The sequence below is a fragment of the Plectropomus leopardus genome, chromosome 12, assembly GCF_026936395.1.
Source record: "Plectropomus leopardus strain MGB_pleo_1.0 chromosome 12, ASM2693639v1, whole genome shotgun sequence".
In the NCBI taxonomy this organism is placed as follows: Eukaryota; Metazoa; Chordata; class Actinopteri; order Perciformes; family Serranidae; genus Plectropomus; species Plectropomus leopardus.
Genome location: NC_142187.1, coordinates 27,425,109 through 27,450,898, shown reverse-complemented (window position 1 = coordinate 27,450,898; position 25,790 = coordinate 27,425,109). Strand labels below are relative to the sequence as shown.

General features: G+C 39.1%; 1 protein-coding gene across 2 annotated transcripts; it reads left to right on the top strand.

The window, feature by feature from the left end:
- The first annotated feature begins 2,149 nt into the window (after window positions 1-2,149).
- rp1 (RP1 axonemal microtubule associated) lies at window positions 2,150-17,538 on the top strand. Of its 2 annotated transcripts, none has more exons than XM_088085689.1 (4): window positions 2,150-2,213; window positions 6,178-6,864; window positions 8,830-8,989; window positions 9,443-17,538. In XM_088085689.1, exons 2-4 carry the CDS (start codon window positions 6,193-6,195, stop codon window positions 15,982-15,984), a joined length of 7,374 nt encoding a protein of 2,457 aa, XP_087941815.1. In that variant the 5' UTR covers window positions 2,150-2,213; window positions 6,178-6,192; the 3' UTR covers window positions 15,985-17,538. The 2 variants fall into 2 exon arrangements, with proteins under 2 accessions (XP_087941815.1, XP_087941814.1); XM_088085688.1 differs by lacking the exon at window positions 2,150-2,213 and adding an exon at window positions 3,509-3,616.
- Window positions 17,539-25,790: the final 8,252 nt, after the last annotated feature.

Here is a 25,790-nt window from a genome sequence, read left to right as displayed (position 1 = left end):
TGTTAATATTATCACCACTTTTTAAAGAAAGCATGCTCTAAAAATGCAAATATTACTCGTCACAGCCCGAAACTGTAAAATGAGAAATTATGGTTGAACAGATTATGTGAGATGAACTTCCTTCAGAAAAAAAAATACAAAAAAAAAGTATTTCATCAAAATCACTTTATTCTATATGTCTCATTTAAAATGTTGCCAGAAAATAAACTGTTTGCACTAACTAACCAGCATGAAAAACAACCCCCAAAAAACAAAAAGCTGTTTTCTTTAAAATGGCTCAAATTACACCATTTATCATTACAAAAAACCCCTGTAAAACAGAAATTATTGTTGAATTTTTAAATTTCCAGTGGTCCTTAAAGTTCCTTTAGACAAAAAAGAATAACCAAATCTGAGCTTAAGATAGTGCTATTTCATCAAAATCTCATGAAAAACAAACTGTTACCAGTCACTCAGGGAGGCTCAAGGAAAAATATTTGTTTTGCTTTGGGTGGTAAAAAAAAGTCACACGCTGGCCACTCCCTCCTCTGATAAATAAAGAACAGTCCCTACCAGTTTGTTTTAAAGCCCATACATGAGGTTGTTTGAATATGGCGCGCTCATATTAATCACGGCAGAACTGAAGATTCCTGTCATACCATTAATTACTCATCGCTCGATGTGTTAATAAGACAAAGGGACACATTTTTATGATATATACCTCTGTTTTCCTTCTAGTTCTGCACTTAACGTCTGTCCTCCTGCTACCAAAATAAAGCCTGCATTTTAGCAATACCGCTACCTGTCGTAGGATGGCGTCAAAGTGCCACTTGTAGCTCTGCATGGGTCAACAATGAACTCAAGTTTTCAATGTTGTGTAGCCTAAGTGTTTGAGTCCTCTCATTTTAAGATGGAAAGTTGTAAATGGTCGTTCTCCAGAGATTTAATAATAAATAAATAATAATAATAGAAAACAAAAAAAGTAAATAGCTTCAGTTTTAGCATTCCTTTTAATTTCAATGTTAAATTTCTGTCTATTTTTGTGTTTGTTTTTTTGTTGTGTAAATAGTCTTTTATCGTATTTAATAGAATGTAATTAATTCACTATTTTCTAAATTTTTTGGAAGGCATATATAGCCTACTATAACTATTTATTGTATGTAGCCAGTTGGCCTAGGTGTAGATTTTGGGGGGCACGCAGAGAGCACGTGCCCCTCAATTTTTAGAATATGTGCATTTGTCCCATTAAAAAGGACTTTTATAATGACAAAATTAAAGACCTTTACACCATACATTTATGGAGAAAAAATCTATCTATCTATCTATCTATCTATAGATATACACACTCACACACACACACACACACACACACACACACACACACACAAAGATACACGATCTGAGGGATCACAATTAACATTCAACAGCAATTAACACTGCAATGCTGTTGTTGTTTTTTTAAAATACCAGATTAATTAAACTCTAAAAGCAAATAAAACAGTAGGGAAAAACATCCCATAATGGTGGACAAGATCATAACAAGATTACAAGCCATAAAGGCTGAAAAACACCAATAGACATTTTGGTTGAAACATCGACAGTGTCACTACTTGTCTGGCACTATTACATTTTCCCTTCTAAAATAATAACTCAGTTGCGAGTACACACATGCTACATGTAGCAGCTGACAGTTATTACTGTATTTATTGTATTTAATAGTCGGTTAAGGGGCCTTTGGGCTGAATCATGACTTTTGATGAAGGCTCGGCTGTTGTGGAGATCAAACCTGTGACCTTTGGTTAGCAGGAGCCAGGGCACCATGATGGCACACTGTGCGGCACTGATTGACTTGCTAATTTGGATCTTGCTAATCCAAACAGATCAGCATGTGTCATTGACCGAGTGATTGAAGGTTAGGCAATCACTGAAAATGATTTGAATTATTGAACTGAGAAAAAAAAGCAATTTGCTGCTAATTACAGAACACAAAGTGTACAGGATACAGTAAAAAGGTCAAATATTGTACAAAATGAGCAGTATTCCTCACCATTTCACAAAAACTGAAAGGCAAAAATATTATTCAAGCTTTTATGTTATGCTTATCCACACTTTAACTGTATGGTGTAACGGAACTTTTCCTTATATTGACCTATGTTTGACCTCCACAGGTCCGTCCTTCAATCCCCCCACCAGCCAGTCTCCTTCGTCCAGGACAAAGCAGATGCTCATGGGAGGTATGAGCAACTTTTACTCCACCAGGGGCGCTTAGTAATTGGCACAGTGTCTGGTAATGGCAGTATAGTGACACAGCTCTCACCTCCTGATGCAATTAAATCATTACCCACCAAAGAAACGTCTACATAACATGGTACAGACGTTTTGATATACTGTATATTCCAAGTTTAGGAGCAAAGCTGCAGAATTATGCTCACATTTGTTATCATTTACATTTAACAAGTGGAAATACTGATACAATGTGTGTTCTGAAATCTGATGGTGGATTCGTAATACCTGCTGTGAGGTAAAAGTGCTCTCTTAAGACCTAACTCTGCCTCATGCTGTCAGCAAGTGCGCAAAATCCTCAGCCTAATCCCTATTAGGCCAAGACTTCTCAAATCTGATTATGCAGGCTGCTTGCAATTTAGAAACAGTCCTATAGCCATCTGTGGTTTCTGTTTGCAGGGGTCAAGATTTATTAATATTATTTTACCTGGAGATACCTTCATGAACTTTCACCACGTTCCTGTCCTTGTGTCTTTACTTATTCTGGTCCTGAGTGATCCTTTTACAGTGCACGTTCACTCATTCATCCAGTCACTTTTTCACTTTGTGCTTAACCGTTTGAAACCTGGATCCATTTTCAGGTGCTACTGTCGGACATCTTTTACAAGTATTCAAACTTTTGAACCCAAAGCAAATTGGTGCGATTTCTTTTAAAGACATGGGGTGGAAAAGGCAATCAACAACTTAGTGAGAAATGTTCCATAAATTTCAAGAAATTAGTAGATTTAAAAAAATATAAAAAAATCCTGATTACATATTTAAAATTACATTACAGAATTATTATAAATGTTCTTTCCAAGTCTTATTTGCCTTGTTTGTTTGTTGTTGTTAGTTTTTTTGGGGGGGGGGCGTAATTTCTTCTTTTGCTACCCAATTCCCCATTCCCATGTTTGTTTTTTTTTCAGAAATCAAGCAGATTTTCTCAGGCTTCAGAGGGTTAAGCGAAAATGATAAGTGAAAATTTATGGCAGATGATGGAGAGAAGACTTCTTTTAACATCGAAAAAAAAGAGACTTACAGGATGCATTAGTCATGATTTAAAACTATCAGTTGGCCGGATAAAATTTAAGTCCTACTTTCTCTGAACAATAATAATGCCATCCATTTATGACTGAATCTCATACTTCTAAAAGTTCAGTCTGCTGCACTGCACTTCCTCCACCTTCTCTTCATTTGTTATCTTGATATGCTGATTAACTGTGAGCAAAGATTAGGCAAATTGGCCACGATGTTGCACGTCCCAAAATAGCCCTCCAACGCTGCTGAGAGGCTTTGACCAGCGCTCGGAGGAATAACGGATGAACACTTTCTGTTGTTTTGGCTGCTACAATTAAGGTGAAATGTGAGATATACAGTAAGTCTTGTTCACTATATTACTGTCGTCATGTTTGTTTAAATGTTGGTTATTTTCTAGAGGGTGTTATTGTCTAATAATCTTTGTGTAAGTGTGTATCAACATGTCGCTGGACTTGTGGTGTTCACAGTAACAATGTGGGTCATCACTTTGACAATAATGATGCAGAATTTGCTTTAAAACATTGTTCCCCAGACTATGTGGCTTTAGTGTGTAATATTATACACCTCACGAAACCTTTTTAACAGGTTAAACAACAGAGACTGTACTCTTATACAAGGTTTTATCTCACTCTCTTACTTTACTAATTACAGGTATGCTCTGTTCTACTGTGCTAATTTAAGGCCTACTGATATTATGCAACTATAACAGCACCCATCAAAAGATAATGATAGGTGAAAAACTAGGAAGACAGTATCCTGTTTGTGTTTAAGAAAAAGACATTAAGTCATTTAATTTACAACACACTGTATATCTTTACACTGACCATGGTGGTGTTTCTTCAGTGAAAGTTTCATGGCGTACAGCTGCTTTTTGTATGACTGTAGTTCACGTTATTCCCAAACAACACACTAAACTTTGCTGAATACAGCATTAAGTGTAATTTAAGTGCTTATGTGACTTCTTCATCTTTACTCTTTAGATGATGGAAACATTTTACAAGACAGTCATCAGCTCTGGCCACTGTTCAGGTTGACATTTTAGTCAACCTGATGTCCGAGATCACCATAGGACCACGAGGACACTCGACTTCCTCTGAGGAATTATAGAATAATTGTTTAGAGTTCACTCTAAACTTATTATGTGTAGAAACATATGGGAGCAAAAACTAGGTGACCCCTTTTAGCCTCAGGGCTGCTCACAAAAAAACTTAACTTCTTTATGAAAAACTGAGGGTCCACTAAAAGCAATGTCATTTTTGATTGATTTAGTTTGTTATTAATTTTTTATTAAATTAGTGTAGCTTCATCAGACCAGAGAGAACTGGAGTTATGACCAGCAGGACTACCTCAAACATGGTTTTATTTACTCAGTGCATGACTGCAGGGCAGTGATACTTTTGCCCTGGTTTTTTAAATCGCAATGAAAATAAATTGATTTCCACTTATTTATTTTATTTTGGGTTTTTTGCCCTTCTAGATAAGAGGCCAGAGTGCACAAAAAAACGCAAGTTAAGGCAACTTTATTTGTATAGCACATTTTATACAACTGGGCAATTCAAAGTGCTTTACAGAGCAATAAAACATAAAAACATAATAAAGGACACATATTTACAATAAGAGAGTAAATAGATAAAAGGTGAAATTAATTACTAAATGATTAAAAAAAAATAAAATTAAAATAAAAATTATATAAAATCCAGTTTAAAACTAAGTTTTCAGTCATTAGTGGGTGGAGTAGGCGGTGTAAAAAAAGCTTTGACTTAAAAGTGGTCATAGTCGGGTCTCGTCTAACGTCATTTTGGAGGTTATTCCAGGTTTGTGCTGCATGATAACAAAACACTGCTTCACCATGTTGTGTTTTAACTCTTGGGATGGTCAGGGCAGCACCAGATGTTTCTAAGAACGTTCAAATGTCACAAGCATGTCAGAGATATTTTGGCGCTGAGCCTCAGCATGATTTATAAAGGGAAGAAAATGGAGCTTGTTTATGAAATTAAAGGTTCCTGGGGAGGATCCCATGGACCCCCCTATCAGAGGACTTAGCTAAGCCCCAAATGTCCTTAAATCCTTGAAATACCTCTGCACACCTGATCTGCATAGGGCCACTGTGACTGGATTTGCCTCTTGGAAAAGATGAGTTAGAGCAGCAAAGTACAAAAGGTTTAAAACAGGCAGATAATTTATGAAAATTTTAAAGCAACTCTGCCTCACAGTTGTGAGATATCAAGATTAAACAGCATCATTACATCACAGGTGTGCCTTGCGATGGTCACAATAAAAGGGCACTCTAAAATGTGCAGTTTGATCACACGACACAAAAACAAAGATGTCCCAGGCTTTGAGGGAGCATGTCATTAGCATGATGACCATAGGAATGTCCACCAGAGCTGTCTCCCTCAAGACTGGAGACATCTGTGGCTTTTTTTTTGTGTGTGTGTGTGTGTGTGATCAAACTGCACATTTTCACTGTCACTTTTATTGTGACCAGCCCAAGGCACACCTGGGTAGCAATGATGCTGTTTAATCAGCATCTTGATATGCCACACCTGTCAGGTAGATGGATTATCTTGGAAAGAGGAGAAATGCTAAGTTACACTGATTTAAAAAACAAAAACAAAAATGTGACCAAAATATGATAGAAATATATCTGTTTACCCGGTTTACCCCATGCACATCGTTTGACAGCTTTTTAAAGTTATAAATGCATGAAGTTAAATAAACAAACAGGAAATACTTTTCTATGGAGATCTATGAGCAGGATGTCTGAGTGCATTGTGTAGCTGCATGAAATGTGATTTACTCATGGTGCCCGAGGACGGGGCTTAGCCATAGGTCATTTGGAATATAACTGCAGTAACAAATCATCATATTTTTTTCCTCTCTCTGCTTTCTTTGAAGCCAGCACCACTCAACATGAGCAACACACCTGTCCAGGAGCCACCTGCTCAGGAGCTGTCCTCTGGCAGTGGACACACGTTACCCCCTCGACCCCTACAGCCAATCTCTGATCCCTCGGCTTCTAAAAGAGTATGTTTCTACAAGAGCGGTGACTATAAATTCAGCGGGCATCGCATGGTCATCAATGCCCGCACCTTCAAGACATTTGACGCTCTGCTGGACACTCTGTCCAAGAAAGTGCCTCTCCCGTTTGGAGTGAGGACTGTCACCACACCTCGCGGGACCCACCTGGTCAAGGCTTTAGATGACTTACACGATGGGGGATCGTACGTGTGTTCAGATCAGAAACGGGTGAAGCCGTTAAACCTGGATGAAGTGAACCGGCGGCAGGTACCATGGAATACCACTAGACCTCAAAGCGTAGGGCGGCGGAGACGACTAGTGTCCCAGTTTGGTCAATTTGGCAGAAGGAATGATGTCAACACCAACAGGCCGGCAAAGGTCACAGACAGGGTGGCAGTTCGGACCCCAAAGAGGCTGGTGGTCATAAAGAACAGGGATCCCAATGTTAAACGCACAATCGTGGTGCAGAGAAGAACAGCACCAACGTTTGATGCTTTACTGGATTACCTCTCCCAGATCCTGCAGTTCCCAGTGTTGAAACTCTACACTACAGATGGCAGAAGAGTGAGTATTTAGCAAACTGAAAATGGAGAATGATTGTTTATCAGTGCTGATTTAAGGCAACTCCTGAAAATGTTATGAGAAGTTTCTTTTGTTGGGTGCAGCTTATTTTCACTTTTTTATAACCAAATTCCCTCTTTGATGTAACAATATTGTAGGAATGGCCATTGATACTTTGAAAAAATATTAACAAAATTCCTTTTTCTATCAATACTCAATGATCAATGTAGATATAATGACTAAGTTGGTAAAGGCAAGTATCAAAACAAGTAGGACTGTCTGATTAGTTGAGAAAAGTACATCACTTTAATGTAATGCAACCCTTAAAATCAAGAAAAAAAATGCCATTTATTCCATATCACAATATAACAGTATCCAATATCTAAGATGCAGATTTGGTTACTGTTAGACAGAGCCAGACGACCTCTTTTTCCTTGTTTTCAGTCTTTATGCAGAGCTAAATGGCTGCTGGCTCCAGCTTCATGATGAACCGATAGGCATCAATGGCATTCTCACCTGTAACTCCCAAAATGTATTTATTTGAAGTCACAGTGAAACAGAGGTTAGTGTTTTTTTAGTTTCACTGATGTGATGTACCTCTGGGTGAAGTTTAGTTGGTTGCAAATGCTCCATGAATATGAAGCGGCTGATCACTGTAACTGTGATCACTATAAGTTTCCTCTATAATTTTGGAATCACCCCCAAGTTCATATTGAGTGATCACAAATATTCTTGCATTTCACAGGAAGAGAAACAGGATGGATTTTGATAAAGAGAACATACTCAAAAAACAATGTTTTTGTAACTTTTCAATCAGCAACACATGCCGTGTGAATTCACAGCGTCTCTGTTCTTTACCTTGAACAAACTTTCTATCTAAGGATACTTAAGCCTTTACTAAGGACAGGCATGTCTGGGTTAAACAAATAGGATAGTCTATCTGTAATGCTGAAGAATATCTGTAGACAGACAGTCACAAAAACATGTCAATTAGTTTGACAGTATGTCAGGTCCATTTAGTCACCCGTCCCAGAGCTTTCGCTTCTGCTCTCTAAGTCTTAAAAAGCATCAAAAGGTGGAAGCCATTAAGAAACAATCAATGGAAATGACAAATGACTTTTGTTGAGGGATTATTGTTTGTCTAGCGGAGCATTTATTGAAGTAGGTTTTGATTTAAGCTAAAGTTTGAACCAAAAATACATCAAAGAAATAGTGGATGATGCTATATTCATGTACACAAAATGGTTCAACAACAAGAAAAAAACAAGTATTATGGGCTAATTTTCACTGTTATTTATATTGCAGAAATTAGAAATCAAGGCTTTTACCTTGTTACTTTACAGATTATAAGTATTCCAAGAAGTGCTAGGAGGTGCCATCCACATCTCCACCCTCCCCAGTGATTTATCACTCTGTAATCTGTTTTCAACGCGAACAAGAACAGACTTCCTCTTAAAGGTCATGACTGTTGAGAACCATTAAATGATGCAAACTGAACATCTGCTTTCAGTTTAAATGTGTCCAGAAGTGCAAAAAGTGCAGTTTGGGAGGAGGCTACTTTGCTTTGCAAGCTACGAAGTGCTTCATACTGGAATACAGTGAACTACAACAAAGTGACCTGCGAGAGAAGTCTAGTTTGGTTAAGTAAAGAAAAAGTAGTTCATACTACTTTGTAAAAAATTATTAAACTGACAATGTACATGTGCTCCAAAATTGTAACAATATATGCCAAAAGTCACATACCAGCAAAAAAAAGCCACTCAACTGAATTTATTGAAAAAGTACCTACTTTATCCCATGTCAGTATAACTTTAGTAGTTTAAGTACTAGCAAGCTACTGCAAAATGTAGTTAAACTACTAGTTTAATTACATGTAGTTTAAAACTCCTCAACTCTGAGTGAGTGCATGTATGAAACCACGTTGAAGTGTACCCAGTGTACTGAAGATTGTTTGTGCTCCTGTTTCAGGTTGATGGACTTGCAGGACTTATCCTGTGCTCTGGCATTGTTGTGGCAGCGGGCAACGAGCCATTCAGATTAGCGAACTACAATTTTCAAGGAACGGGCCAGATGGCACAAGTGATGTACATGGAGACTGTGGAACAATCTATGTTACAGCACAGAACTCGTAAGTTGTTGTCAGAACTGTAAACTGACATGTGAGTCTAGCAAAATATCTTGTGGTCGTCTTATTATCTAGAGCAGCATAGTAACTGATTGAAAAATGCAAAGAACACAAAGAAAGAATGAAAACAGTTAAACATTTTTACTTTATAAACACCTATATTGTTTTTAGACTTTTAATGCCTTAAACCAAAGCCTTATTGGGACTTTCAGTAGCTTTTATCTTACTGAGTCAATTTTGAGACAGCTGGTGATGAGTATGACATTATGGATTAAGTTGGTATTTTTTAAACAATGTTTAAAAAATTACTAGTTGTGCTTTTATTTAACTATTCTTTTAAATACACTTTTAAAACCAGTATGAATACTCAATGATGTTTAAAAATGCCCTAAAATATTTTCTAAGGTGTTTGTCTTTGTCTCCCCCCTCTCTTTCATCAAACTGCCCCAACTAAAGAGAACAACAAATCTTTGTCAAGCGGAAGAGGCTCAAGGAATTTTTCCTTATCATCGGAGAGATATATTGTCAACCAGATAAACAAGTCCAGAAATGGGAGCATGAACGGACACCCACATCATCACAATGGATCGTTTGAAACTGAAGTCAACCATCATCACTCATCTGTGGAGCCTCGTGGAAGTGGGAGGGTAAATAACGAGCATCAGTCTTGCATTGTACCTCACGACGATGACATTGAAAAGTCTTTCCGTATCAATCAAGACGGCAGCATGACAGTGGAGATGAAAGTTCGTCTGACCATAAAAGAGGAGGAGATGCTCCACTGGACCACCACGCTCAGCCGCTCCAGCCTTAGCAAGGGGACACTTTGTGCCTCGATTTCTGAGTCAGGGAACAGCTCACCTGACTCAAACAATGCCATTGCCAAAGACTCCTCTAGCATCAGTGAAAGTGAAACGAAAGAGGAGAACCATCCCACTGGAGCTGGAAAGTGTGTTGGCTTTAACAAAGAGCAAGCATATGAGGACCGCTCATCTATGGCCTTGGGGAAAGCAAAAACTGGTTTCAAACGCACTCCTACGCCAGGTCCACGGCACGTTATGAAGAAGGCGTCTATTGAAAGTGTGAAGACGGTGACAGAGTCAGGAGTTCAGGAGAGCACCCTGGGACATTATTCCTATATGGAGAAGACAACTGATGGTGAGACAACTGAGGGGTACTGCGTTATCAGACAGAGTAGCAGCAGCAACAGGCCAATCCCAAAGCCCCGGAAAACAGCATCGGCCGGGACGAGCAACAAAGGCTCCCACTCATCCATTAGGTCGTCAGGAGTAGCTGAGGTCCTTCAGATACAGAATAATGGAATGGAGGTTACAGAGACTGTAATGCATATATATGAGAGCCAAGGCTGCTATGACAACTATTATGCAAATGAAGAATACAGTGCAGAGGGTGCAGCCTTGACTGGTTCCACTCCAGCACCAGAAAGCAAACCGTCCATTGACTCACAGTGTTGTTCATCCAGCAATGACTGTGATATAGATTTTAGCCGGCAGCCACCCACTGCTGACTCACTACAAAGACAGAAAGAGGAAATGTTGTCATTGTCATCGGAGCCGATAACTCCAACACATGATATTATTCCGACAAGCTCCCGAACACCCAAAACTTCTGAAAGTGAGACGAAGAAAAAGACGATTAAACCTGCACGGAGTCAGAAGGGTTCAACGTCAACAAGCAGCTCAGATAAAAAGCAAAAGGAAAGTATAGTTACCCCCTCAAAAAATAGCAAACATTCATCTACAGACAAGCTCAGCAGCAATGCCAGTGTTGGAAAAAAGACTTTAAGTTCATCAGAAAGTGCTAATGGTGGTCGAAAGAGTAGAGGAGCAGAAAAGCCTCAAATTAAGAAAGTGAGTAAGGATGAAAGGACTGCCAAGTTAGAGCAAGCCTTATTAGTTAACACTGAAAATGTGAGAAGAACTCCACCTAAGAGACAAAGCATGAGTAAACCAGCAGCTAGAGATAATGGCCATAATGTAAATACCCCAACTGTGAGACCTCAAATGAAGAAGAACATGTCAGACATTTTACAGCCCAAGAAATCACATTTGCAAGGCAAAAAGACAAATAGCAAGCCCAAATCCATGACTGAAAACAGGACACCGTCACCTAAAAAGTCTTTAGAGTTGAATGAGAGTTTTTCGATGCCTTCTCTCAATCCTTCTCCCTCTGATGTCCACCAGTATGTTGAGAGCTGGTTGGAGAAAGTCTACCCAGACCCAGTGCCATATGCTGAGGAGGCCATCATGGATGAACCAGAGCCTCAGACAAAAGTTGTGTTTCAGATCGGCTGTGATTCTGAATCTGATGAACAGACTGAATGCCAGACTCATCTAGATGAGAGTAACCCATCACCTGCTGATGGTGTCAAGAAATCAACCTCTTGTCTGTCAGTACCTCATTGTTACGAACCTACAGCTCTGCAGCACAATGACCAATATATGAGAGGTTTATGTGTTTCAATGCCGAGTGTCAGAGTCGATCCTGTGCACCAGGAGAATAGGCTTAGGTCACACAAATCTGCAGAGGCCATCGGTCCAACTGACAATGTATCATCCTCTTCTGCATCCAGAGTTTTGGAATCAAGAGCAAAAATAAAACCTGTCCTGCGAGAACTTTGTTCATCGATTCACTGCATCAGAAGTGCGACTGAAACCAACACAACATCCAACCTCGAAAAGTCCAACAGCCTTCCTGATTTCTCAGCACAAGTGGCGACAGTGTTTGGCTCGTCATGTAAGGCCTTCATGTCGTTCTTATCAGTGATGACTCTGCGAGATAACCTAACCGGGTCTCTGTCTGAACTCGGTAGCCCATCAAGAAGCTCCTCCGAGGCTATGCTGATGTTGGAATCCCTGCAGAAAATTTCTGCCATCGAGGATGAAGACGAGCTGAGGGCAAGTCTGACGGATCTACAGAGCCGAGCGTCTTCTCAGTTGAGAGAACGCTGGAAGGATTTCCAGATTATGAGAGAGAGGCTTGAAAGTGAACCGCTGTCCCCGAAAGTTTCAGAAACAGAATTTGCCCTGGATGTTTTCTCCGAAGGGGGTGATGCATTCGAGGACATTGACGAGCTGATGGATGAGCTGAATATGCCGCAAGACCTCAGAGCAGAGATTGCTTCAACGATCCATCAAGCTAGAAGTTTTTACCCAGTAGAGGAAAGCACTTTTGTAGAAACTGAAAAAAATCAGTCAGACTCAGAGGAAGATTTGGAAAAATTTGTTGAAGAATTCAACAATGAAACAAAACCCTCACCGGAGCCTGATATTACCTCTATGGCTGAGGATATCACTACTAATGATGCAGAGATAGATAACTTAAAGACAATACAGGCCAAGGTATCAAATGAATCAGAGCAAGAAGCTGAAAAAGAATTAGAAAAATCACAAACAGAAAAAGACGAGCCCTTATCAGACAAAGAAAATGCACAAAAGGAGCAAGAGAAACAAGTAGAGGAGGAAAGAGAGGAAGTGAATGACAGAGAAGATGGGGAAACAAAAGAGACTGATGATAGTGGTGGTGGTGATGAAGAGACTGAAAGGGAAAGGGATGAGGAGGCGGAAGAGGGGGCAGTGACAGAGGTGGATGTAAAGAGGCAGGAGAATTCAGAAAAAGGAAGTGTAGAGGAGGAATCTGTTCAGGAAGTAAGGGAAGAGATGGAGGAAGAGATGACAGTGGATGAAGAGGAAGAGGGAGAGAAATTAGAAGTTCAAGAAGCAAGACAGGATGATAGTGTTAAAGAGACAGATCAGAGGAAGGTTGCTGAGGAGACAGAGGAGGAAGAGGAAGGGGAGGAAGAAAAGGGGGTGGAATTGAGAACTGAGGAGAGACAAGTGGAAGAGATTAAAGAGGAGGCAGATGAAGGAGAAGTAGGAGTTATTAATATTGAAGAGGTGGAGGAAAAGGAAGAAGTAGATGAGGTTACTGGCAAGAAAGATGACGGAGGGGAAGTAGGAAGTATTGAAGAATTTGAGGAAGAGGAGAAAGAAGGAGGAGATGAGGTCATAGGGGAGAAAGATGAAGGAGAGGAAGTAAAAAATATAACTGAAGAAGTGGAGGAAGAGAAGGACGAAGGAGAAGATGAGGTTATTGGGGAGGAAAATGAAGAAGAGGAAGTAGAAAATATTGAAGAAGTGGAGGAGGAGGAAGAAGAAGAGGCAGATGAGGTTATTGGGGAGGAAAATGCAGAAGGGGAAGTAGAAAATATTGAAGAAGTGGAGGAGGAGGAAGAAGCAGAGGCAGATGAGGTTATTGGGGAGGAAAACGCAGAAGAGGAAGTAGAAAATATTGAAAAAGTGGAGGACGAAGAAGAGAGAGATGAGGTTTTTGGGGAGGAAAATGCAGAAGAGGAAGTAGAAAATATTGAAGAAGTGGAGGAGGAGGAAGAAGCAGAGGCAGATGAGGTTATTGGGGAGGAAAATGCAGAAGAGGAAGTAGAAAATATTGAAGAAGTGGAGGAGGAGGGAGAAGCAGAGGCAGATGAGGTTATTGGGGAGGAAAATGAAGGAGAGGAAGTAGGAAGTGTTGAAGAAGTGGAGGAGGAGGAAGAAGCAGAGGCAGATGAGGTTATTGGGGAGGAAAACGCAGAAGAGGAAGTAGAAAATATTGAAAAAGTGGAGGACGAAGAAGAGAGAGATGAGGTTTATGGGGAGGAAAATGCAGAAGAGGAAGTAGAAAATATTGAAGAAGTGGAGGAGGAGGAAGAAGCAGAGGCAGATGAGGTTATTGTGGAGGAAAATGCAGAAGAGGAAGTAGAAAATATTGAAGAAGTGGAGGAGGAGGAGGAAGAAGAGGAGACAGATGAGGTTATTGTGGAGAAAGATGAAGGAGAGGAAGTAGGAAGTGTTGAAGATGTAGGAGGAGAGGGGGAGGACGACGAAGCAGAAGAAGTTAATGGGGCCACAGACAAAGGAAAGGAAATAGAAAGTATTGAAGAAGTGGAGGAGGAGGGGGAGGAGGAGGAAGCAGATGAGATTATTGAGGAGAAAGGTGAAGGAGAAGAAGTGGAAAATATGACTGAAAAAGCAGAGGAGGAGGAGGAGAAGGATGAAGAGGCAGATGCTGAAGATGTTGAGGAAGCAGAGGACGGTATTGAGCTTGTTGAGGAGAATGAGGAAGAGGAAGTCAAGGAAGTTATTGAGGAGGAAGATGCAGAGGGCAAGGTTGAAAATATTGAAGAGATGGAGGAGGAGGAAGTAGAGGCAGATGTGGTCACTGAGAAAGATGTAGAGGAGGCGGTTATTGAGGAAAATAAAGAAGATGTTGAGGAAAAAGATGAGGAAGAAGAGGTGGAAAGTGAGGAAAACAATGACGAGGAGGAAGAAAGAGAAGAAGAGGTGGTGGAAGATGGTGAAGATTTTGAGGTACTAAATATTGAAGAAAGTGGGGATGAGGAAGAGGAGGGAGAAGACATTGAAAAGAATGTAGAAGAGGAAGAAAAGTGTCGTGAGGGTGAAGAGAGCGAGAAAGATCTGGAGAAAAGTCTTGATGAAGAATCAGTAGAGGAGGAAGAAGCTGTGGAGGAGAATGGAGAAAATATGAAATCAGAGCAAATGCTAGATAAAGCGGTGGGGGAAGATGATGAAGAAAATGACAGTAATGAGGGGTTAGACGAGCAGGAATCAAACAATGAGGCAGAGGAAGTAAATGCTACTGAAGATGCAGATAGTACTGCTGGTAGTACAGATTGTAAAAACCCACTAGAGGAGGCCTCGCATTTGCAGCAGCAGAGTAGCGAAGACCCAGATACAAAGGTAGCAGAACATGACACTGACTCATCAACCAAATCTCCCTCTGAGGATCAGTATGATTATCAGGAGGGAGGAAGCAGAAACCTTCCACATCCAGTGGAAATATCACAGGAATTACTTGACTTTGTTAACTCTGCCCTGCAGTCCTCTTCACTTAAATTCTCATACGACACTCAGGGGAACATCAGGATAGAGCCAGATAACGCTGTAGTTTCACAGACTAAACAAATTGTCATCCCAAAAAGAATAAAGGATAATTCATATGGCTTAAAGCGTCTCCCGAGCCCAAGTACTTCTGATTTGTCTGACTACAGGCCAGAAACTTCAGAGAGTGGTGGATATAAAACTCAAGAGTCTGTAGATATTGTCTCAGAGAGCGGTGAAGAGTCTTCTCCACTCTGCAGACAGAAGACTGATATCCCTTTAAGGAGGACAAATGTGAAGCAAGATAACTCCAATCTGTCAACTGCAATTAAAACAGAAGTTGTGCAAAAGTTAAAAAGTGGCAGGAGTTTCTCCTCTTCTAACTCAGGCACTAAAGCCTCAAAGGAGGATCTGTCTTATTTCAGTGCTGCAAGCTCACAAAAGGCAGACACTGAACCTGCTACGGAGGCCACGCAGTGTATTTCTTTCTCTCAAGAAAAAGACTTAACTGATGGGGTTTTGATCGACCGAGGTCGATGGCTCCTCAAGGAGAACCACCTCATCAGAAAATCCCCTCCAGTCTCCCTGGGAATGTACAGTCAGCTGGACAGCACATCTTTAGACACAGGTCAGGAGAACACCAGCGAGGATTCCCCATCTCATTGCAAAACTCAGCACAACCCCCTCGCAGCTATATCCTCGTCAGAACTTGAGGAGATGGCAAAGCCTCAAACTCCGAAGTGCACCTACTACAACATGCCACACGGAAGTGATTCGGACCCCTTTTTGGATGACTCCAGTGTCAAAAGTGCAAAAGATGCAAGCAGTGTCAAAGGGAGAGGCTTCAGGGTGTCACCTACGATTGATACATCTAAAACTTGGGCGAGTAGAAATGGAAGTCTGTCTTCATTTGCATCAGTTGAGTTTAAACTACCGGACAGAAAAGTGCATCCTGAGGGGGAGTCCTCAGCTGTGACAAGGCCAAGAAGGACATCTAGTGGAGGAGGGAGTGTACTGCAAGCACAAGACTCCCTGGACACACTGCGTGTAAGATGTGGCCAATACTGCCCCATACTATAAAGCAGGACATTTATTTTGTACAAGCTGGTCCTTCATGTGATATTACTCTTGGCTATGGTCATTTTTTGTCATAGAAATTTTCTGTTGTTTTTTTTTTTTTTTTGTCAGATGATCAAAAACAAAAACTTCTTCTGCAGCCTCACCAGACTTACAAACGTGTGGTGATTGATGAGAGTTGTGCCTCTTATTTATGTATGAATATAGTCAGAAATATACGTTTACACACCAGTCTTGGTGGCTGAGGCGATCCATCACAGAGTGAAACCCCAAAATAGGGAATATTACACTATAAGTGAAAAAGAAAAACTTTTATTTGTTGCTGATTCAATGCTCCAGACTGGACTTCACTGTATTATCTATTATCCTGTCAGTACCACTGGTGTTTTTTTTTTTTTTTTTGCAGTATGTCAGAGACTTTCTACCAAGGAAAGCAGATTTTACTGCTTGTTTGGGTATTCCCGAATGTCCACTGCATGTTCAGTGTTTACTGCAGAATTTACAGCTGTGGATACCCTCAGGGCTTTAACAAAGGACTACTGTATGTCAATTAAGAACCAATTTTTCTGTGAAAACAAAATTTCTAAATTTATGATAAGGCAGCTTTTGACAAAATGTTGTTTCTGGCTCTAAGAATTTTAATTCAATATTGAATAAACCATGTTTCATTTGTGTCAAATTGTGTTTATAGTTGCCATACTAAAACAATTTATCTTTAATGCAACTCACCAAGTTTGTCAAGCAAGCTTCTGTCATAGGACATGAGTGATGCAACATTCCTGCAGGTAATACTATACTATAGGCATACATCTGCTGAATAATGCTTCTCAATTGTAACTTTATTTATAGAGATGTAGTGTGAATCAGATGGGGTTGTCAGCACATGGGTCATTTGGGTCATTTTGGCTCAACTAGTCAGTAAAAGTGTCTGAAATGCTTAAAAACACAGCAAAGCAGAACATATGCCCTCAGAAATGTAACAAGGGAACTGCAAGTTTCAGACAAAAATATGTTACTTCCACTGAGTCTAATAAAACATTGATGTGACTTTAAACCTTCCTAAACTATAGACTTCAGATCATTTATCACCATGAACCCCCACACAAAACACATTAAGTTTTTGAACTTTAGGCTACTTTGCCGTACAAGTCACTACAATGTCGGTAAGGTGTTTTCACTTTACACTGTGCGCACTCCCGCGAGGTGCACGCAAACTTCGGCGGGCATGCGCAAGTCAGCAAATCACAGGTAATGTTAAAAAAATATAAAGTCGTTAAAAACAAAACTTGCTATGAAAATATTTTTGCAGAATCAACAAAAAGTTTTTTAACCATCTGGAAAAAAAATCGCAAAATAATTTAAAAAACATTTTTATAACCGTTTCCCAACGTGCACCTGTGTTCCTCAATGCAAATAAAGATGGCGGCCGACCGGATAGTAACAGAGTTGCAACGGTTACAAATGTTTTAAAAAGCTTTTATCTCGTGCCGCAGACCGCATTTTTTCCATTGATATGTTTAGGATAGTCCGTGAGGAGTGTGGAAACACAAGTAAAACATCGGTAAGTGATTTTAAACTAACGCTCTGTTTTTCAAACATTGCTCGTTAGCTAGCTAATCATCTTGTAGAAAAGCTAATGGTTACTTAAGTGACCCGGATTATGTTAACACACTGAGCTACTCATGAGTTGTGCGAGGTCAAAAACAGAGCTAAAATACAGTTAATGTTGGACTGATATTCATCAAGTGGACACGAACATAAGGCCAAATGAATGCTAACGTTTCTCTTTATCAGCTGGGTGTTGATATTAGTAGGGCTGTACGATCAAAATACTACTGAAATCGCTATATGGTCAAATGCAATATTAAAAGAACAGGAGCTGCAGTTGTTTTTTTTTGATAAAGGTAAAATGTGTTATCAAATCATGTTTGTAGACATGTAGATGCCAGCAATAGTCACATCATCATCATTTTCCTATTTTTCAAAGTGAAAATGAAATGTAAAAACGATCATTCCCATTAAAGTCATGACACAGTATCTGCCAATCTACTAATAGGCAACTATTTGCTAAAAAGTTTGCAATATCACCTTCAAATGTAGATGAAATGTCAGTGTTGTGTACACCGCTTGTTCCATTGCCCTCACTTAGTTTAAAAAAAGAAAAGATGATTAAATGATTTCGTTCACCGCTGAATTCAACCAGTCAATCCATTGTTAATATTGCGTCTTTATATTAGTAAGTCCGTCAATAAATAAATTAACTTAATTAGGACATCACAGACAAAATATTTGAATGACAAACTTTATTGTGAGACTCTATCATTTACTTGAACATAAGATTCACTATTAAAGGCCAGTTATGTGTTTATAGCTTCTGTGCATGCATGCAGTTACAGCAATTTTGTCAGCACATTACATTATTTTATATTTTTAAAATGACTTTATCTGGGGCATCTGGTGGATCAGTTGATAGAGCAGATGCCCCATGTATAAAGGCTGTGGGCTTGTGTCCTTCGACTCGGCCTTGGCCCTTTTCTGCATGTCATTCCCTCTCTCTCTCCCCATTTCACACTTGTGCTGTCCTATTGATTAAAGGCAAGAAACGCCCCCCAAAAATATCTAAAAAAAACCCAACTTTATTTCACTTAACACAAAAAAAATCGCAACAGCAATCTCCTGTATCTTAGAAATTAATTTTGGGGTGAAATGAAATTGTGAACTGGTGAAAATGAACCCATTTACAACTGCTGCCTAGAAGCGTCTCTGTCCTGCCGTGACATTTGACTTTCATAAGGTTATTAACAAAGGGAAGCATGTGAATTCTGAATGAGCCTTAGGCTTACGATATTAAGTTTATTCTTGGAACCAAAGTAGGCTACAGCACAGTGCCAAAGTCCCAACTCCAGCCCAGCCCCGACTTACATGCGGTTTCTCTCAAATCTCTATAAATGATCAGATGTCAAAAAAAGATGATTTACTTCACTGTTATCTTGAATTTGCGAACACAATTGTTACGATAAGGATATTATAGTGTATTTTTTCTTCTCTCCACATTTGAAAGGTTTGCCTCACTCTTATTCACCCATCGTGAGGCAGGTGAGTGAACAGAGGGGAGGGTGAGTGTCATCTGCAGCTGTCGGTTGGTCTGGTGATGCCCACTGATGCAGTCAGGCATATGTAAGTGACATATACTTACAGAATAGCTTAAATATGTCTGACAGGAGGATATTGTCTTTTAAAGTAGTGTGTTTTTTGTGTGAGGGATAATTCATTTGAAAATGCTGTATATGTGACAGATTATACATGTTAATTTTTTGCTAATGACCGAGAAAAAATGCTGGGAAGTTATTCTTTCCCTGTTTCCCCTTCTGGTCCCTGACCCAATCACTCCCTGAAACACACACATGCTGAGAGAGACAAAGAAAGCAGGAGACAAAGAGAGTGAGAGAGAGGTCTTTACAAAGTGGCCATTCTTGGATACTTTCCAAGGGTTTTGTCAGTCACTATGGAGATTTGGAAAATAGCCCCCACAGTTTAATTCCTCTGTTGTTACTATGGTCGAAAGGTATCCAGTGTAAAAGCTCTAGTCCCCAAAACGAACGCCTGTCCAGTCTCTGTTCATGTTGTTGACCACTGACAGAAAAGCTGGTGCTTAAGCTCCAGTGTGCTCAAGAAAACTAATAGTTCATGTAGAAAAGAAAATCCCTCGTGATACACAGAGGCAGATGAAGTATCAAGATTAATAACTTGAGTAAAAGTACAAAGTCAACAATATAAAAGTACTCTGTTGCAATTAAGTGAAAAGACACTGGTTAGTAGTCCTTTTTAAGTAAATGCACAGAACTACTGTGAACAAACTGTACTTTCTCAAACATAAAAGAACTTGTTCTGTTGTAAAATAAACCCTGTGACTGATACATCATTATGTATGACATTATTTTATGGTTCATTGATTGAGTTAGTTTTATTACTTTATATACGATGAGATAATTTAGTCCTGTTTCCTAACCCAAGGGCCCCTTTGAAGGGTCACAAGATAAATCGGATGGTTTGCGAAATGACTAATGAGGCAGAAAAAAAGAATATACAAAGTTTTGGGACACAAATTCATATTCATCTTTTAGCCCTTTTTGACTGATTCTTTGCTTTATTGTGACACATTTGATAGTTCTATCCCATAGGGCGATGAACAGTTATTTAATTTTTTTTTATTAGTTAAGATGACAGATGTATATTTGGAGGAGGTGCTAACAGCTCATATTTTAGTTAGTTAAGTACAGGAATTTTCCAACTTTTATAACTCAAATACACACAAGAAAGATACTACTACTGCTACTAATACTAATAATACTACTAATACTAACAACAAGAACTATAATGATGATAATAATAATAATAATAATAATAATAATTATAAGTCATTACATTTTGAAGAAGTGACAAACCAAGACAGCCTTAGCTAATTATGCTTAGGCTTTTTATATTAATAGTTTTCTTCTCTTCTCTTTAGATTCATACAATAAAAAATAATAATAATACCTCCCAAGTCCCAAACAAATACTCATATTCAAACCTGATGTTCATAACTCAGTTTTATATTTGTTTATTACCTTATTTTTTAATGTTTTATTTATAACTCCCATGACTATAATGCATTTTTGTTTTACATTTGTTCTAATCTTTGTTTTTGTCAACAAACAATCATCTCAGACATATGAAATGTGTCAAGGGGTGGTAACATTGTTGTATGTTTTAATTGTAAAAATCTGACCTAAACTGATTACTTAATGACTCCAGCTGTTAGCTTAATGTTGTGGAGAAAATAGGACTACATTTACCTCTAAAATGTAATTAACTTAAAGTAAATTAGCAGAAAATGGCAAAACTGCAGTAAAGTACAAGGACCTCAAAATTCTATCAAATTAAACTGCTTGAGTAAATGTACAGAGTTACATTCCACCACTTAGCCTTGCCATCCCGCACAGACTTGACAAAAGCTCACTGGGGTTCCCTGGCTTAGACAGCCGTCCTTTCACACATGTAGATTTACTTCAGTCTGATCTTCATGCATTCACTGAGGCGCAACAAATACATTGTGCTGTGGCACTCCACTACTCCACTAAATCTGCCGTGTCACAACCCACAAAGAAGCCAACCAATTTATCTGACCAAAAAAACCCCAAAACAAGCAAAACTAAAAGCTACCTTAATGTGAGATAAGGACACACTGTTGCTAACGATACACAACAAACCTTAATTTCTGCAACTGTATGAGTGAAATAAATCTTTAATTTCCTGTAAGAGTTCACCTCTGTGAACAGGGCAGTCCCTAAATCCTTCTCTGTCTGAGCTTCAGCGTTGGCAAATAATGTTGGGGACGATTGCTATGGCTACAGGGCGCGCGGGTTGGTGATTCACCATCATGGGAAATGAAACAAAGGATGCCTTTTTGCTGCCCAGCGCCTGCGGTTCAGAGGCGATGACACCCAGAAACAAGATTTAACTTATCTGTTGCCCTGTCCCATTACTAGCCGACTGACTCTGACTAATGTTGAGTCTTATTTGATTCTTCTCCGAGTCCTGTTGTACAATCTTTTTAATGAGCTCCCCTGCAGTGTTGTTGCTTTGGAGAGAAATCGGGAACCTCAGCAACAAAAATAAAAAAAGGACCAAACGATAAATTCCAAACATTGCCAAGAATGGGAGCTATTTGGCCTAAACTATGGCTCTGGCAAACACCGGGCGACAAACAATAATTACAGCCCACTGTCTGCATTCTGTCGCTGCAGTTAAGTGACAGATCAGCAATACACAATCCCTGCTCTGTCTGTGACAATCCCGGCCTCCTCTGTCTGTCTCTGTGGCCAACACTGCCAGGGCTGGCTCATAATGGGCCTGGGAGGAGGAATTTTTACGGCCCCCCTGCCCCTTAGTGAGTGTTTATCATGTGAATTTCCATTGCCTGTTTTAGAAATGGGGTTTTACCGTTCTCTTATACTAGGGCCCCTGTGTGGGCCCCTCTAGTACCACTGGTATTTGCATAGCATCCCCAATACCTGTAAACACACTTTGCTGTGTGAAAAAGTGGAGTTTCCCTGAAATTTAAGTCTAAATACTTCTTTCACCATTATGGTAAGCACTTTTAAGCAGTTAATCAGTGTATGGTAATAGCAATTGACCCTTTGCGAAGCCCCGCCCCTTTGTGATGGTCTGTCAAGCTGTCGGAGCTACCATGAAGCTCTCACTATTGCTAACTGCACTCTCGGGAGAAATGTGATCATATTTTGTAAAAATGAAAAAGCAATTTCAGAGAAAAGCAGACAGAAGGATCTAGAGTGCGCTTTTGAAAGATATATCCAGGATATCAAACTCACTCAGCAGCAAAACGGGTTAAAAAGATACAGATAGAGGCTGCAGCCTAACGTACAGATCACAGTGTAAAAGTGAACCACCACATCACTGCGGATTGAGAAAAAACTACTGAATATAAAGGTAAATTTAACAATTTTCGACCGGCTGAGCGTCATCGCTGTGTGTGCAGATGAACCGTGTTTGGCTTCCCTCCTCCCTCACCTGCACAGCACTTCTGTAATTCTTAAATGGCATGCTAAGATATACCTTTGCAAAGAAATAAATATAAACTTACATTTGGTTTAGGATGAGAACCGTACAGAATATAAATTCATTTAAAGAAAAAAAACAGAAAATATTTTTGATTGTCACTTTTTTTAAGTCCTAACTTTTTACTTTTAGAATATCATATCCAGTGACCACTTTCTTCACTAGATAATTGAATTACTGCTCGAAACTCACACAGATTTGTATCTAAAATAGCTTCAAAGCTGCTTCTAAGTGGCTTTACCTCCTGACACCTTGACGTCATTGGATTTCTTAATGTGATTGTGTCAAGAAACAGAGAGCTTCAGTGCTCACCTCTTCTTGCTGGTACTTTCCAAAATAATTTCTTGGAAGGAGTGATAGGAAGTAAATTGACTCAAGTATGAAACTAAAGCACAATTTTGATGTACTTTTTAAGTATTTCCATTTTATGCTTTATGGTTATGCTTTTTTGTACTTTACATTTTTAACATGTAGTTACAAGTAATTGTTTAGATTAATGTAAAACAAAAAATAGCAGTTTTTATGAATTCATTTATACTATTTAAGATTACAGAGAAAGTGCACATTAATTAACATTTCTATAAATGTGTATGTTTAGCCAAGTGAAGTCCCTGGGCTGGTTGGATGACAACTCCCGAAAAACAGATACAATGCATTAGAACAGAATAAGCAATACTGTAATAGAGTGCACTTCATAAGAGCACATAAAATATAAAAATACAGGGACAGCAATCATAAAACATGCAGACAAAGCACACTGCCGATTTTAAATAAGTTTAAGAGTTTGGTTGCAATTTTGCTTGCCTTTCAGCCATGATTTTGGGTTGTGTTCATAAAATATGATGCGTTAAGATAGCTTAAACTACCATAAAGTAGATAAAGCATTTAGAATTAGCTCCAATTTGAATAACTACAACATTTTAGGACTAATTAAATGTCAAAATATAAATAATAGTCATGAAGCATTATTATAATATAACACTTACAGATGCCTTTCTGTATATGAAGTACTTAAATTTTAATTAATTATCTACATTGTGTTGATAATACTTGTATTTGAGTGTTTCATTTTGATGTAGGACTTATACCTGTAACCAAGTATTTTATTTAATCTGGTATTGATCATTTTTAAGTAAGTGAAGAAAATTCTTCTTTCACCCCTGCATAAAACAGGGAGAAAAGTGTAATTTGTTGATCTTGCAAAAACAGTAAGAAGACCAAATTGTTAAGACTAAGGATAAGGACAATGCAGATACAACCAAAACCCTTAACTTGTCCTTCTTTTTTCTCAAACAAAGCCAGACTGTAGGTGATGCTTTAAAAATGCTCTTTTTCCAGCCTTTGAGGCTTCACAAAAATCAGCTCAGCTCACTGGGTAGCTACGTACCCCTGCACAGTCATATCTCAGGGGCAACATGCCAACATCCAAACCGCTGCAGACATCCGAACCTCGGGGGCAAAACTGTGAAAATCTCTTTGAAAGAAATATTTGTGCGTTCTGGCTGCTATCTAGTCACCAAACATCACCAAATGTCTTCTTTCATGTTTTGTAAAGGGCACAGTACACCCATTAGCAGCAGTGCAGCAGTGTAGCAGTGTGTCTGAGAGGTGTAGAGTGTCACTGGCTCAGCCCAGCTGCCCCGCATCTCCCTTCACAATCATTGAATCTCAGCTAGTCAGCAGCACTGCAGCACCGACAGCTCTGTATGCAGAGGAGGTGAGAGAAAAAGACATAAAAAGACAGACGTGGAGAGAAAGTCTCCCCTGACATTTCCGATGTGTTTATTACTTGCCGCAGGTCAGCCTGAGGAAAGGGTGCTTAATAAAACACTGCAAACATATGCTCCAAGGCTGCAGCAAAAACCACCAGTGCTGGGTGACTTTGATTTGCACCCCACCCTAACCTCTCTGCGCTTTATTTTTCTCTCTTTGAGTGTGTGATCATCAAGCATTAAGTGTGTAATAGATTAGTGGGCGGCCTGGATGTGTTTGCATGTTCTGTCTCTTGTATGATGTCCTTTTAAAACATGATTGTGCAGCTGCCGACTCTTTCTCACTTAAGCATTTCATATACAACATAACAAAGTGCATAAATAGCATACTAATATGCACACACACCATAGCTGATAAAAACTCTATTTGCATGGCAGGGTAACAATTTATTGAGGAGTCTTATGACACAATGTTTCACAAAACAGATGGGCCAAACCCATGCAGTGTGAACGTACATGTGGAGTGTGTGACTTCATCTAAAGGGAAAGAAAAGAGGAGATAGAAATTGATTCAATGGATAAGTCAGATATCAGGAAGCAATTCTTAGCACATATTTGTGTCAAATCTGGATTGTGAGGATGAAATCTCCCTGAAATGGACAGAGCTATGGGAAAACCCTGTTCTCTCCCAGAGGACCACATTCAAATGTCACAGTTTCATCTATGATTTCATCTACTGTGCACCAATAAATGCTCACTGGATCTTAAAATGTTGTTTGAGATCAGACACTTGGTTCAGGGCTTTCTTTAATTCCCAGATGGATGTGGCAAACATCTAAAATAAATCCTCTAAAGAACTATCAATAGCCTAATCTGCATCTCCTGACTCTCACGTGCTGCTGTTGAAACCAATGTAGTTACCCAAATTTGATTCAGCTTGTGCACAGTGACAGGTCCTTAAAGTCTTTAACATTTTATAAATATTAGACCTTAAAAGACATTAAATATGTTTAAATTTGGATGTTTGAGGTCTTTATTGCCACAAACATTTTATCTAATTTCATTTATCCATCCAAGTTATGTTAGAAATCATTAAATCTACCACAAGACCTAATAATTCATACTAGCACACACTTGTTGGCAGAATGCATATTACTACACAAACATACCTACTTTTATACTTACCTGCAAAGCTTCAATCCTTTTAAACCTGGAGCTACATCACCTTTCTTGTACTGCTTTCAGATGCCTTTCATAAATATTTAATCCTTTGAACTCTGCGATTTCTTTCAAAAATGGGGAAAAATGCAATGAGCAACTTGGTGAGACATGGCACACAAATTGCAACAAATTAATAGATTTAGAAAATTATTTTTAAAAACTAGGGGAAATGTCAATGGACAAATTATATTTATAGCTAATTATCATAATTATATATTTAAATTTATGTTACAAAATTGTAAAGATTTTTAAGCA

Coding starts and splice junctions, on each gene's coding strand:
- rp1 (XM_088085689.1), top strand. CDS start 6,193: ATGAGCAACACACCTGTCCAGGAGCCACCTGCTCAGGAGCTGTCCTCT. Junction 6,865..8,829: donor ACACTACAGATGGCAGAAGA/GTGAGTATTTAG, acceptor CTCCTGTTTCAG/GTTGATGGACTTGCAGGACT. Junction 8,990..9,442: donor TATGTTACAGCACAGAACTC/GTAAGTTGTTGT, acceptor CCCCAACTAAAG/AGAACAACAAATCTTTGTCA.